The sequence below is a fragment of the Candida oxycetoniae genome (assembly GCF_023343755.2).
Source record: "Candida oxycetoniae strain CBS 10844 chromosome Unknown scaffold6, whole genome shotgun sequence".
In the NCBI taxonomy this organism is placed as follows: domain Eukaryota; kingdom Fungi; phylum Ascomycota; class Pichiomycetes; order Serinales; family Debaryomycetaceae; genus Lodderomyces; species Lodderomyces oxycetoniae.
Genome location: NW_026055365.1, coordinates 322,424 through 335,903, shown reverse-complemented (window position 1 = coordinate 335,903; position 13,480 = coordinate 322,424). Strand labels below are relative to the sequence as shown.

Sequence of the window (13,480 nt, the reverse complement as noted above, 5' to 3'; positions counted from 1 at the left end):
AGAAAGGTATGAGTGTGTGTGTATGTTAGACTATGTAATTAAGGTAACTGTGTGTGTTTTTTCTTCAAGTCATGCACTTTCTAAGCTGGAAAGAAAAGAAAATAGTTGCAGTTGATTATTTGATATCAACATCTTCATCTTGCTCTTTTTCTTTTGATTATTTGATATCAACATCTTCATCTTGCTCTTTTTCTTTTGATTATTTGATATCAACATCTTCATCTTGTTCTTCTTCTTCCTCTTCCTCCTCCTCTTCGTCTTCGTCGTGATCCATTAAACTCTCCTCATCAAAACTTTCTTCCTCCTCACTGTCATACCAAAAATCCTCATCTACCGGTTCATCGATAGCTTCTTTATTTCTGGCCTGTTGATTATCATAAGCATTTGCTTCATCGGTGGGCATTATGAAATCCGGAGGAATATCCTTTTTAGACCTCTCTACTTCCTTTTGTACCTTTTTCTTATACTCTTCAAAGTTTTTTCTAAATTCCACCGAGGCGTCTATATTTGCTGGAGAATTACCATTTGGATCATCTAATAAGGAAATAATCGAAATCAATACGCTTTCAACTGTTTGTGCCGGTGACCAAGTTTCCGATTCTGGCTCATCGCTCGTTGGATCGCCACCTTGATGCAAAATCGATATACATAATCTTCCATCTCTATAAATGTTTGGATGATATATTGCAGGTGTGAATCTAAACGATGGAGGGCTAAAAGGGAAATCACTTGGGAATCTCATTTGTCCTTTGAAATACCCTCCATGATATAAAGAGTCTGGGTTCAATACCATGACACCGATATTCCAGAGAAAGATGTTATCGTCATCTAATTCAATGAAAAATGATGGGATTCTCTTTTTGGGGTCAGTCAAGTCTTTGAATTGTCGTTGTAAAATAGCAGCAGCAGACTTTGAACTCATTATTAATGGGGGACTATTGAATAATATGCAAAGAAAGAAATGTGACGGGAAAATGTGATTATGTGATTATGTGAAAATGGGATTATGGGATTATGGAAAAGTCAAAAATGGCGGAGAATGGCGGAGAATGGGTATAGTATCGTTATAGATCGTAAAGGGAACAAAATGCAGAACCTGTTGGTGACTAGCTGGGGACACGTGTATAGAAAATTTGGTAAAAGGTCTTTATACCGCCTAGATGAGAAATGAACAGGAGGGAAAAAACCTGGATGGAAAGAATAACAAGCCCAAAGCACGATAATAAGGGGTGTGGGTTTAGCAGCAGTATATAGTGAATAACTTGAGATGTAGTGACCTCAGATGTAACTTCAGATGTAACCGTTCTTCAGATGTAACCGTTCTTCAGCTAAAAGTATGAGGGTGGTGTGATATTAATTTTGAAACAAGCTCTATCAAGATGTATTGATATGGTACTTTTTTTTTTCTTTTTTTTTTTTTTTTTCTTCCTCCTCTATAGCTTTAATAGAAAAACTTTGTAATAGGTTGGGTATTATTGTTGAAGGTGATGATTAGTAACCTGTGTTGATGGTAGGAGAGTGTATCAATAGAGATTATTCTTAGTTTGTGATATTTGTCGTGTAAACTGGTTTAATTTACTGATAAGATCCTTTCAGATGTATGTTTTTAACTGGATACCTAGTAGTTTAAAGGTTATTGGATGATTTATCAAGAAGTAAAGTGGTGCTCTAATTAAAACTGGATTTTTTCTCCTTTATTTGTCACTATTTTGCTGGTGCGAGACTAGCGAGCGCTAGCGAACGCAACACTACCGAGCGCAACACTACCGAGCGCAACACTACCGAGCGAAGCGAGGTAGTGGGGCGGTACTTACTAGATGAGCGCGACACTAGCGAGCGAAGCGAGGTAGTGGGGCATTACTTACTAAATGAGTCTACTATCGAGCGGAACAGTACTTACTAGATGAGGGCGACACTAGCGAGCGCAACACTAGCGAGCATAACACTAGCGAGCGCAGCGAGGTAGTGGGGCGGTACTTACTAAATGAGTCTACTATCGAGCGGAACAGTACTAGACGAGCGCGACACTGGCGAGCCGAGCGAGCTAGTGGTGTAGTACTTATTAGATGAGTCTACTATCGAGCCGAGCGAGATAGAAAGACTAGGGAGCGAAGCGTGCTAGTGAAGCAGTATCTATTAGATGAGTTTACTATTGAGTGGAGCAGTACTTACTAGATGAGTTTACTATCGAGCGGAGCGAGATAGAAAGAGATTAGACGAGTGAAACTAGATAGAGAGAGTTTTTGTTAATACTAGATAGAGAGAGACCTTGTAAATAATAAAAAGAGAGTCCTTGTAAATACTGATAGAGAGAGTCCTTGTAATGCTAGATAGAGAGAAGAGAGATTGTAGATAGAGAAAAAAGAGATTGTAGATAGGAAGAAGAGAGTGTAGAGAGATTCCTTGTAAATAGCCAATGTAGTCAAAGCTGCTCCACTATCTCGCTTCGCTCGATAGTGTCGCTCGATAGTGTCGCTTGATAGTGTCGCTTGATAGTGTCCATAGTGTCACAGGGCTGGCTAGAGAGTCCTTGTTGGTAGTAGTATTTACTACCATCAAGTTTAAGTCAAATTGGTGCAAAAAAAAGATTAGACTAGAGACGAGTATAACAAGTCTATTCGATAGAAAGAGTAGATAGAGAGAAAAGTGAGAAGAGATTGTAGATAGAGAGAAGAGATTGTAGATAGAGAGATTCCTTGTAAATAGCCAGTGTAGTCAAAGCTGCTCCACTATCTCGCTTCGCTCGATAGTGTCGCTCGATAGTGTCGCTTGATAGTGTCGCTTGATAGTGTCCATAGTGTCACAGGGCTGGCTAGAGAGTCCTTGTTGGTAGTAGTATTTACTACCATCAAGTTTAAGTCAAATTGGTGCAAAAAAAAGATTAGACTAGAGACGAGTATAACAAGTCTATTCGATAGAAAGAGTAGATAGAGAGAAAAGTGAGAAGAGATTGTAGATAGAGAGAAGAGATTGTAGATAGAGAGATTCCTTGTAAATAGCCAGTGTAGTCAAAGCTGCTCCACTATCTCGCTTCGCTCGATAGTGTCGCTCGATAGTGTCGCTCGATAGTGTCGCTCGATAATGTCGCTCGATAGTGTCGCTCGATAGTGACCACTTGCCACAAAGAATGAATCAAACGCGTGTGTAGGCAATATATTTTCGAAGGATCTATAAAAATTCTCTATTTAAAAGAGTACCCTTTTCAAACTACAACTTGAGACTATACCACTTATAAATAAAACACATTTATAAGTGGTAGACTACCCATCTAATGGTTTTTCCGGTTGCAAAAAAAAAAAAAAAGAAATCCTGAATCGGATTAATAAAGCTCTTACCTAATTGGGATTGCAACACTAGGGAGTGGAGCAACACCGACTAGCTAAAACCAAGTAGCTATCGCCGACTAGCTATCATCGTGCAATACCTGAAACAAAAATTGAGCCAGCTGAGCCAGCTGTGAGTATTCGTCAATACTGCTCCACTAGCTCGCTCCGCTCCCTAGTGTAGTAAAGCCAAACCTGCTTTAGCAGCAGTTACAAAGTGTTGTAATAAGCTAGTCAATACTGCTCCACTAGCTCGCTTTGCTCCCTAGTGTCGCTGGGCTTAATTTGAACCCTTTTCAAATAACATCACTTTATTTTGCAATCTCCGATTTTCGCTTTGGGACCTCATATGAACGCACGGTAGCGCTAGGTACTAACCAGTAAGCCTTTAATGAAATCAGAAAACCCCCATAGCAACGAGACTAAACAATATTATAGACTAGATGTTGTAACTAGACCTGTGTAGAAATTACAACTCGGTAAAAAACTCGTTCTTTTCCGATACCCCTGTGATATATATATATATATATATATATATGCACCAGGTCTATGAAAATAGTACAAAAACAGGTGAGCAATAGGTAAAGCAGAGATAAGCAATAAATAAAACAGGTAAAGCAGAGGTAAACATCAGGTTGAAGAGGTAAATATCAGGTAAAAACAGATAAAGATTAGGCAAAGAGACTTAGTTTTCGTCGTTATGTTCCAGCCAATACGACATCTAGCTTCCTCCGCCGCCGTTCCCTCCTCCTTCTCTTCATCTCAGACTCACTATCAACTACTTGGTGTCCCCATAAATGCCAGCATAAAGGAGATAAAACTCCAGTTCAAAAAACTATCCAAAGAATACCATCCCGATTTAAACCAACATTTAGATGATGAGGCCAAAAAGGCAAATGCTATAAAGTTCACGGCTATGGCAAATGCGTACGACGTCTTGAAAGATGTAAAACGTAAGAGAGAATATGACCAGTCTATTCACAACTCACATAGAGGTTTCTCTTTTCAACGACGAGAAGAAAACGCAGAGTATAACAAGTATTATGGAGAGGCCAAGTACTATTCAAGAAGCGGACTGCCGATGAATGCTTCCGGGTTGAATACGAAACGCCACAAGATCCGCTACCACAATACTCCACACGACACAAATCACTCGAAATTCTCAGGGAGACACATAAACTATGGTGATAAATATGATGTGCCTCACTTTGATTATGATAAACACTTGAATAGAAATCTAAAGTTTGAACAAAGAATAATTGAGAAACATATAGATCGAAATACCAGAGATAGGATTTTAAGTCAATTGAGTAAATCTGGAGAAACCGTTTCGGAAGAATTGAAAACTAAACATTTATTAAGACATGTTAACATGTTGAAAAATGAGAGTGGTGGAAGCAATAGTAGTAGTAGTAGTAGTAGTGGTGGTGGTGGTAATTATTCAAACGTGAAATATGGTGCTTCTTCAACATACCAAGGGGCAAGCGCATACCTGAACTTGTATCAAAAACCAACAAATCACGATAACGAGGGTTCAATGTTTAAAGTCTTTGCTGCATTAGGAGCTAGTACTTCCTTATACCTTCTATATAAAGTAATCTTTTAACTTCCTCCTCCCCATTGATCTTCTTCCCTGTACGCTCCATCCCTCCGCCTTCTTGAAACCTCTTTCCTGTTATCCTTCTTTAACGATCAATTTCTCCAAACACTAAATCCATAGAACCAATAATTGCAACGGCATCTGCCAATAACTCTCCTCTGGCAATATGATCAAAAGCACCCAAATGTGCAAAACCAGGAGTTCTGATTTTACACCTATAAGGTCTCTCACTTCCATCACTCACCACGTATACTCCCATTTCTCCCTTTGGTGCCTCGATGGCAGTATATGTTTCACCTGGAGGTACTGCATACCCCTTTGTAAATAAAAGGAAATGATGAATCAACGCTTCCATATCTTCCTTCATAATAGATCTAGATGGTGGTGATATCTTGTAGTCTTCAACCTTGACTGGCCCCTGAGGCATATCATTTATACATTGAAATATAATTCGTAAAGATTGACGGAACTCAACCATTCTAATCAAATAACGATCATAACAATCGCCATTGAGTCCCACTGCGACATCGAAATCCACTAGGTCATATGCATCATATGGTTGTGATTTTCTAATGTCAAATGGTACACCTGAACCTCTCAACATTGGTCCGGATAATGAATAGTTTAATGCGTCATCTGCAGAAACAACACCTACTCCAATAGTACGTTCTTTCCAAATACGATTATCAGTGCACAACTCTTCGATTTCATCAATCCTATCACCAAATTGAGTAGCCCACATATATATATCGTCTAATAACCCAGAGGGCAAATCTTGAGAAACACCACCTGGTCTAACATATGCAGAATGTAATCTTGCACCAGAAACACGTTCGTAAAACTCCATCAACTTTTCACGCTCTTCGAATCCCCACAAAAAAGGAGTTAATCCACCGACATCCATAATATGGGTTAAAACAGACATACAGTGATTCAATATCCTTGTAATTTCTGCAAACAATGTACGTATATATTTGGCTCTCAATGGCACTTCAACATTTAATAATTTCTCAACAGCCAATGCAAAAACCTGCTCGTTGGTCATCATTGACACATAGTCCAATCGATCGAAATAAGGTAATGCTTGCATATAAGTCTTTGTCTCAATCAATTTCTCAGTACCTCGATGCAATAAACCAACATGAGGATCACCACGAACAATCTCTTCACCGTGCAATTCCAAAATCAACCGCAAGACACCATGCGCTGCTGGATGCTGAGGCCCGAAATTTATCGTGAAATGACGAATCTTGGTGTTTTGTTTAGATACTTTATCTGGATCATCTGATGTGTCCCACGTAATATTGACTTCATCAAGTACTTCCGTAAAGGTTGTTGGACCAAATTGTACCAGAGGGTTAGAATATTTCTGAGCCGGTCTTCCCAAGGGGGTCAATGCGTTGGCAGTGGTAGGTTCTTGTGCTTTTGTTGCCGCAGAGGAAGATGAAGGTGCCAGTGCCAGATAATATCTAAATGAAGATCGCAAGGCAAGAACCGGGGTCCTAGCCGCCCTTATTCTCAAAGATGCTCTCAACATCTGGAAGGGGGAAAAGTAACAAGGGGATATATAAGCTATGCAATAAAAGAGGGGAACCTCAAGTCTTCTCAATACTTGTGTACTTGTCTTTAAAAAAATGATATGCCTTGTTTCAATTACCTTGAACCCTATTTAAAATTCCTTACTTACTTATTGGTTCTAAAACAGCGCTTCCTTTTCTTTTTTTTTTTTTTTCACTTTCAATTTTCGAGACACCATTTGGTAGCATCTTGAGGTAATACAGAAATCAATTTCTTCTATTGGCTGTGAACAAACTCGCATGAATGCACGACCCCTCTATGTACTATCTAGCAGAGCGAGATAATGGAGCAACACTAGCTGCCACCGACGCTATGGGCACTAACTCTGACATTATTGAGCAGAGCGAGATAGCGGAGCAACACTAGCTGCCACCAACACTGAGTAGCTGGTTGTTTTGTGTACCATCTTTATTTATCTACTCATAAGCAATGGTGGAAAAAAAATTGTTTCCTAATATGGTTTAAACATATCTTTCCGTACATCACGTGAAAGGGATATTATTTCCCAAAATGCCTTTACACCCGGATATTATTCCATACATCACGTGAAATGGATATTATTTTGCGGTGTGATTTTAGCATGTCTTTCCGCGTTCCACGTGAAAAGGGAAATTGGTTCCTAATATGGTTTTTTGTAGAGGAATAATATTAAAATTCATGTCTTTTTCAGAGCTTTTAATGCCGATTTGCTACACGTCTATTGATTATTTTTTTTGGCATACGCGTAAGACACTATCGAGCGTAGCGAGATAGTGGAGTAACATTGACTAGACTGACTATACCGACACTATCGAGCGTAGCGAGATAATGGAGCAGCATTGACTAGACTGACTATACCGACACTATCGAGCGTAGCGAGATAGTGGAGCAACATTGACTAGACAGACTATACCGACACTATCGAGCGTAGCGAGATAGTGGAGCAGCATTGACTAGACTGACTATACCGACACTATCGAGCGTAGCGAGATAGTGGAGCAGCATTGACTAGATTGATTTTTATTATAAAGAAATTTAAATTTATTGATTATTTCTATGCGAATCTCGCTAGGCTCGCCAGTTGAAAGACCAAGTTACAAAGTGTTGTTCCACTATCTCACACACAGGGTTGAAAATATATTATTTGTTCATACCGAAAAGCAAATTCGGTATGAGCAATTCGGTATGCAATTCGGTATGAGCAATTCGGTATCAACAAATACGGTATCAGCAAATACGGTATGAACAATTCGGTATCAGCAAATACGGTCTAAGTTAATTGTTAATGTTGTAGAAAAATAAATCGAGGGTAGGTCGGAAATAGCAATCTTGAGAGGGGCTAGCTATAAAACGAGAAAGGAAAAAAAGAAAAAAAAAAAAAGAAAAGCGTTATTATCATAATGCAAAGTAGTTTATCATATTTTATTGTATATGGACTGCCGTTTGAAAAAGGCTTCTACTCTATACTATTAGCCTCTCTTGAAACATCTACCATAATATTCTTCTTGGTATTAGTAGTAGCATAGATGGTTAATGACAGTTGAAAGTATATCTGAAAATTTCTTTGATACTAGCCACACTAGGGAGCGAAGCGAGCTAGTGGAGCAGTATTATAGTGTGCTCCCCTCCCCCCCTCCCCAGTTCTAGCTGAAGCTACATTTGACTGAGCCTCCATCTCCAACTCTACATCTTACCCCAGCTCCAACTTCAGCTCTTACTCAAACGCCACTTTTTTTTGACTCCAGCTCTAGCCATATTTTAGTTACATTCCATCTCACCCGAGTGGGTAGTAGAGATGTATTCCTGTATACAACTTATATGCGACTGAAAAATTCTTCTTTATTGTACAAAACATCTTCCTTCCTTGAATGTTTTAGCTCAATAAGTACAAGCAAGTGGCGGGCAGTAGTTTACTTTAGCCAGTAACTTACACTTTGTAGCGTGAATCTCTAAAAGTAATTTTTCAATAAAATTCGAGCCCACAACTTTTGGAGCCCACAACTTTTTTAGGCTACAACTTTTCTAGACTCTACTCTAACTTGACTTTTTATTTTTTTTTTCATTTATCTGTTACCCGTTATACTCACAATCTATTACCCATTAACCTTCACCCATTCCCCATTCCTCATTCCTCATTACTACTTGCAAAGAGCTCCAACTACTCCTAGAATCAATTAATACAGACTGTACAACACTGGCACAACCAATGAATAAAGATACATTAACACCACCACCACCAGCACCACCACCAGCACCACCATCTGGAGTCAACTCTTTTACTTTTACTCATTCCAAACGTAAAAACGAGGATTTCGACGGGGATTACAAAAAAATCAAAAGTCTAACAACAGAAGACTTGATGAATTCCAATCCAGAATGGCCACAGTTTATACATCCAGATGGTGGTTTAGTTAAAATAACTCCTTGGGGCTCTATAAGGCAGTTTGTTGATCCTATTACCAATGAAACAATGACAAAATTCGAAGATTGCGGTTTTGACGATTATTCATTTAGGTCGCAAAGTGTTGAAAAAATTTACTCTACTCCAAATACTCCACAGTCCTTGTACCAACAGCAACCACCGCCGCAACAACTAAACCAGCAGTCACAACAAAAGGGTAATAATAGTGTGTCATATGTGTCACGCAAAAGTAGCTTCAACAACAGCAATAGCGGTAACATTACGCGTATGAACCTAAGTCCAAGTGCTGAAGTAGAAGGATATGTAGTAGACGGATATTCCTCGCTGCCATTGAAGCAGAAACTGCCACAGCAAGAACAGTTTTGTCAAGAACATGAGAACTACTTTGGAATGACCGAACTTGATTGTGGGTATTCTAATGATGAAGAGGACGAAGTGATGCTGTGAAAAGAGGATAAATAGCAACACTTTTCACTATCGAGCAGAGCGAGATAGTGGAGCACACTAGCTGCCACCGACACTATCGACACTAGCTGCCACCGACACTATCGACACTAGCTGCCACCGACACTATCGACACTAGCTGCCACCGACACTATCGACACTAGCTGCCACCGACACCATCGCTCTGCTCGATAGTGTCGGTTGTCAGTGTCGGTTGTCAGACAGTGCTGCTACAAAGTGCTGCTCCACTAGCTTGCTTCGCTCCCTAGTGTCGCCTAGTGCCATCGATAGTGGAGCACACAGCAAGAAATTAGATCTTCACCACCACCAGTACCACCTTGTACCTGTCTTGTGCCTTGATCTTGTAAAAAAGCCTCTTTATACTGTACTATATTTGTATTATTAGCTATGTATCCATTAAAGTATTATTATTTCTCACGTTTCTTCAACTATAACTAGTGGAACAGTACTAACTAGCTTAATACAAAAACTAGCTTAATACAAAGACTAGCTCAATACAACACTATCTCGCTCTGCTCGATAGTATTGTTAGTATTGTTAGCTCGATAGTGTCTCATTGAGATTGACCTTTTTTCAAGCCGCACACTATTTCTTATTCAACCAATTACCTAGAACTCCTGACAAGATTCATAAATTGAAAAAGTATTGTGGTTCAAAAAACATTTAGCTTTTCACAAAGAGAGGTATTTACTAGTCCCTTGAAGTTGCCTCTCTGATAGTATAAACCTACTCACTTTTACACCATTCTTTCTGTAAGTAACACACGTCTCCTTAATGGACTTTCTTTTTTCAATTCGTCTGCGGTTTAAATTTTTTTTTCTTTTTTTTTTTTTTTTTGGAGATGAGATGAGATGAGATGCCGATGACCAAAAGATTGGTGATCTTGTGATAAGGCTTCTTAGACAAAATTGTAGTATAACAAGCATTGATAAAATGGGTAAAGTTGCTCAGAGAAAGACCGAACGACATAATCCTCTTAAACCAACGGGATCCGATGTTAAAATCGTTAATATACAAAAATTACAGCATTTGCTTGCAGAAGATGAGGAAGAAGAAGAGTTAAATTTGAATCAGAAAAAGGACCGCCCTTTTCAGCAAGGAGAAGGGGATGACGAAGAAGAAGACGAAGACGAAGAAGAAGAAGAAGAAGAGGAGGAGGAGGATGAAGAAGAAGAGGAATATGAGGAAATAGAGATTGACGAGGCAGAGTACGAACAAGAATATGGTCAACAAGAATCACGCAATCTTGGAGAACTCATTATGCAAAAACTAAACTCAAAACTACAACAAAAGGAAATAGAAGAAAAAGAGGCGGAACCAGCTCCAGTTCCTGAAAAGGTGTTGCTTGCTTATAGGAAACTTGCCGTAATATTATCAACTTATAAATCTGGGAAATTGCCAAAGATTTTTTCGATTCTTCCTTCGCTAAATAACTGGGAACAAGTCTTGTTTATTACTTGTCCTTGGGATTGGACTCCACATGCTACATATGAAGCAACAAAACTATTTGTATCCAATTTACAAGCTAACGAAGCACAAAAGTTTATCCAGTTAGTCCTTTTGGAAAAGTTTAGAACTAGTATTGAAGAATCTGAGGACCATTCTTTAAATTACCATCTTTATAGGGCATTGAAAAAGTCGTTATACAAACCAGGGGCATTCTTTAAGGGATTCTTGTTACCACTTGTTGATGGACATTGTACAGTGAGAGAAGCAACAATTGCTGCTTCGGTATTGGCCAAAGTTTCAGTACCTGTCTTACATTCATCAGTTGCCCTTTCTCAACTACTTCAAAGGGACTACTCTCCAGCCACTACTGTTTTCATTAGAGTTCTTATTGAGAAAAAATACGCATTACCATATCAAGCTTTAGACGATTTGGTTTTTTACTTTATGAGGTTTAGAAACGATAATGAGGAAAAAGAGCCGATGCCAGTGGTATGGCACAAGGCGTTTTTGGCATTTGCTCAAAGGTACAAAAACGATATAACAGATGATCAAAGGGACTTCTTATTGGAAACAGTTAGACAGAGGTTCCATCATGCTATAGGACCTGAAATAAGACGAGAATTGTTAGCTGGAAAACCAAGATTGACTAGTGGGGACAATACCAAAATGGTTATATAGAATAGGTAAACATGTGTCCTTTTTTCTTCTTCTTCTTCTTCTTCTTCTTCTTCTTCTTCTTTTAGAGCAATTCTACACAGGAAAAGATATGCTTATTCAGAGTTCTTATTTATGTTTTCATCTCATCATACTACTCATTAGTCATTACATACTTCGTACCCCATCTTGACAAACAAGAAGGAGTTCGTTTTTTGTCCAAATTGGTCATTCAAGTAAAGTTTCTCATACTCCAGCTTGATACTGTCCAACTTCACAACAACTAGTCCATATATATCTTGTTTTTCCAAATTGGAATAAACTGCAAATCTAAGAAATGAGAAATCTTCATAACCAGTGAATTCGCCATTAAATATTTCATTCCATACAGGGTCCATTACAATGCTTGTCTTCCCCAGTGCCTTCACCGAGTCAGAGCCAAATATTTCAAATGAAACTGAAGGATTCATAACAGGTAACTCATGGCCACTTATTATTTCTATCCTAAACTGAATATTTTTCGGTTTTGGCGGCTCTAAACTATAATACTTTGAACTCCTGATTATCGGTTTTCTCAAATGCTCCGGTTTCAAAACATATCCTTCATTTGCAAACATGGCTTCGTTGATCTGTTGCCCGAGGTCATAAGTCTGCCAATTTGTTGCCACCATCTGTACTCCCAATTCCCAATACTTTATTGGATTGAAATTCGAGGACTTTAGCCGAAATTTCGATGGGTAGACTCGAAGGAAATACTTTCTATTATGTTTATTTAAACTTGTTCTTTTAACTTCGTCCTTGATCATTTTATTAATAGTTTTTTCACTTAGCGAAAAGCAGTGATTATATAGCTTAGACTCAGGTAATGAAAAATTCCTAAACTTGATGCCTTGCATGTATACGCCAAGCTCGCTCAACGAATCGATGATGTTCAAGGTACTACGACGAATGCTTAAGCTGTTCAGACCACTATCATCACATGACGTAGTTGTAGTCGATGTATAGCTTCCATCCTCAGTTTCAACCAACCCTTGAAACGGGCTCGTTTTCTTTACTTTGATAATAAACTTGTATTTCAATTTCTCGGGAGACGGCAAAATAGCGCCTTCGATAAGCTGCTCAGTAACCATATCTCGACCCAATACTTGCTTCAATATCCTAACCACCGCCTTTTGAGCAACGCTAGAAGCATTGATCTCTAACGATAGCACCAAGGGGTACGGCGTAGCAACAAACGCATTTTCCTTCAAATACTCAATAACCCGTTCAAATTTGATACTTCCTTTAGTGAAAGTCAAGCCGTGGTTCACAATAGGCTCGTCATTATCACCCCAAACATCAATCTCAACACACCTGCACCCTCTTTGTAATGCCCGCTTGTACCCTTCAATTGAAGACTCTCCAGCAACTTGTCTTCCAAGAAGGTATGTATTATGACTCGAGGCTATATAATAGCAGTTTAATGGGTAATTCATGCGACTAAATGGGTCTCCACATGAATCCCCGCCGCCCTTTATATGTTGGGGTTTGAACATAAACTTTTCATTTCTACTCCAATAGGTTTTTTTTTATACAACGAGTAGAAAAAATAATCAGAAATAGAAATCAAACCCCGTTGACAATGATACCAAGTCGACCTATAAGCTTGGTCGGGGTAAAGGGGTAGGGGGAGGAAGGAGAAGGGTGAGGGATGAGGATAAGCGGAAAAGCGGTACGGCGATTTTAGTTCACGCATACGTTGCATTAAATTAACTGTCCTCGAAGCCCTCTTTTGTAGGCTTTTATAGTCGAGTCCTTACTGGGCTTGGCATCTAACTCTAATTTCAAATTCAAAACTACATTTGTAAACACATCGACACTATCGAGCGAAGCGAGATAGTGGAGCACACAGACTACACCAGACACTATCGAGCGAAGCGAGATAGTGGAGCACACAGACTACACCAATACACCAACGCTATCGACACTATCTCGCTCTGCTTGATAGTGTTGTAACAAGCTACTGAGTAT

At 39.1% G+C, this 13,480-nt stretch overlaps 6 protein-coding genes across 6 annotated transcripts; 3 read left to right on the top strand and 3 right to left on the bottom strand. All coding sequences in view use genetic code 12, as the record gives it.

Moving 5' to 3' along the window:
• Positions 1 to 199: 199 nt before the first annotated feature.
• On the bottom strand, positions 200 to 922 carry CDC34 (SCF E2 ubiquitin-protein ligase catalytic subunit; the record flags this gene model as incomplete). The annotated part of the gene is made up of 1 exon (XM_049326647.1): positions 200 to 922. The coding sequence occupies one exon, from the start codon at positions 920 to 922 to the stop codon at positions 200 to 202; it is 723 nt and encodes a 240-aa protein (XP_049182321.1).
• A 3,101-nt stretch (positions 923 to 4,023) lies between these two features.
• KGF56_000707 (uncharacterized protein) lies at positions 4,024 to 4,929 on the top strand (the record flags this gene model as incomplete). The annotated part of the gene is made up of 1 exon (XM_049326646.1): positions 4,024 to 4,929. One exon carries the CDS (start codon positions 4,024 to 4,026, stop codon positions 4,927 to 4,929), a length of 906 nt encoding a protein of 301 aa, XP_049182320.1.
• A 79-nt stretch (positions 4,930 to 5,008) lies between these two features.
• On the bottom strand, positions 5,009 to 6,460 carry NUC2 (Nuc2p; the record flags this gene model as incomplete). The annotated part of the gene is made up of 1 exon (XM_049326645.1): positions 5,009 to 6,460. One exon carries the CDS (start codon positions 6,458 to 6,460, stop codon positions 5,009 to 5,011), a length of 1,452 nt encoding a protein of 483 aa, XP_049182319.1.
• A 2,226-nt stretch (positions 6,461 to 8,686) lies between these two features.
• Positions 8,687 to 9,349, top strand: KGF56_000705 (uncharacterized protein; the record flags this gene model as incomplete). Its single annotated transcript, XM_049326644.1, has 1 exon — positions 8,687 to 9,349. The coding sequence occupies one exon, from the start codon at positions 8,687 to 8,689 to the stop codon at positions 9,347 to 9,349; it is 663 nt and encodes a 220-aa protein (XP_049182318.1).
• Positions 9,350 to 10,300: 951 nt separating this feature from the next.
• ENP1 (snoRNA-binding rRNA-processing protein) lies at positions 10,301 to 11,494 on the top strand (the record flags this gene model as incomplete). The annotated part of the gene is made up of 1 exon (XM_049326643.1): positions 10,301 to 11,494. The coding sequence occupies one exon, from the start codon at positions 10,301 to 10,303 to the stop codon at positions 11,492 to 11,494; it is 1,194 nt and encodes a 397-aa protein (XP_049182317.1).
• A 137-nt stretch (positions 11,495 to 11,631) lies between these two features.
• On the bottom strand, positions 11,632 to 12,945 carry PLC1 (phosphatidylinositol phospholipase C; the record flags this gene model as incomplete). The annotated part of the gene is made up of 1 exon (XM_049326642.1): positions 11,632 to 12,945. One exon carries the CDS (start codon positions 12,943 to 12,945, stop codon positions 11,632 to 11,634), a length of 1,314 nt encoding a protein of 437 aa, XP_049182316.1.
• Positions 12,946 to 13,480: the final 535 nt, after the last annotated feature.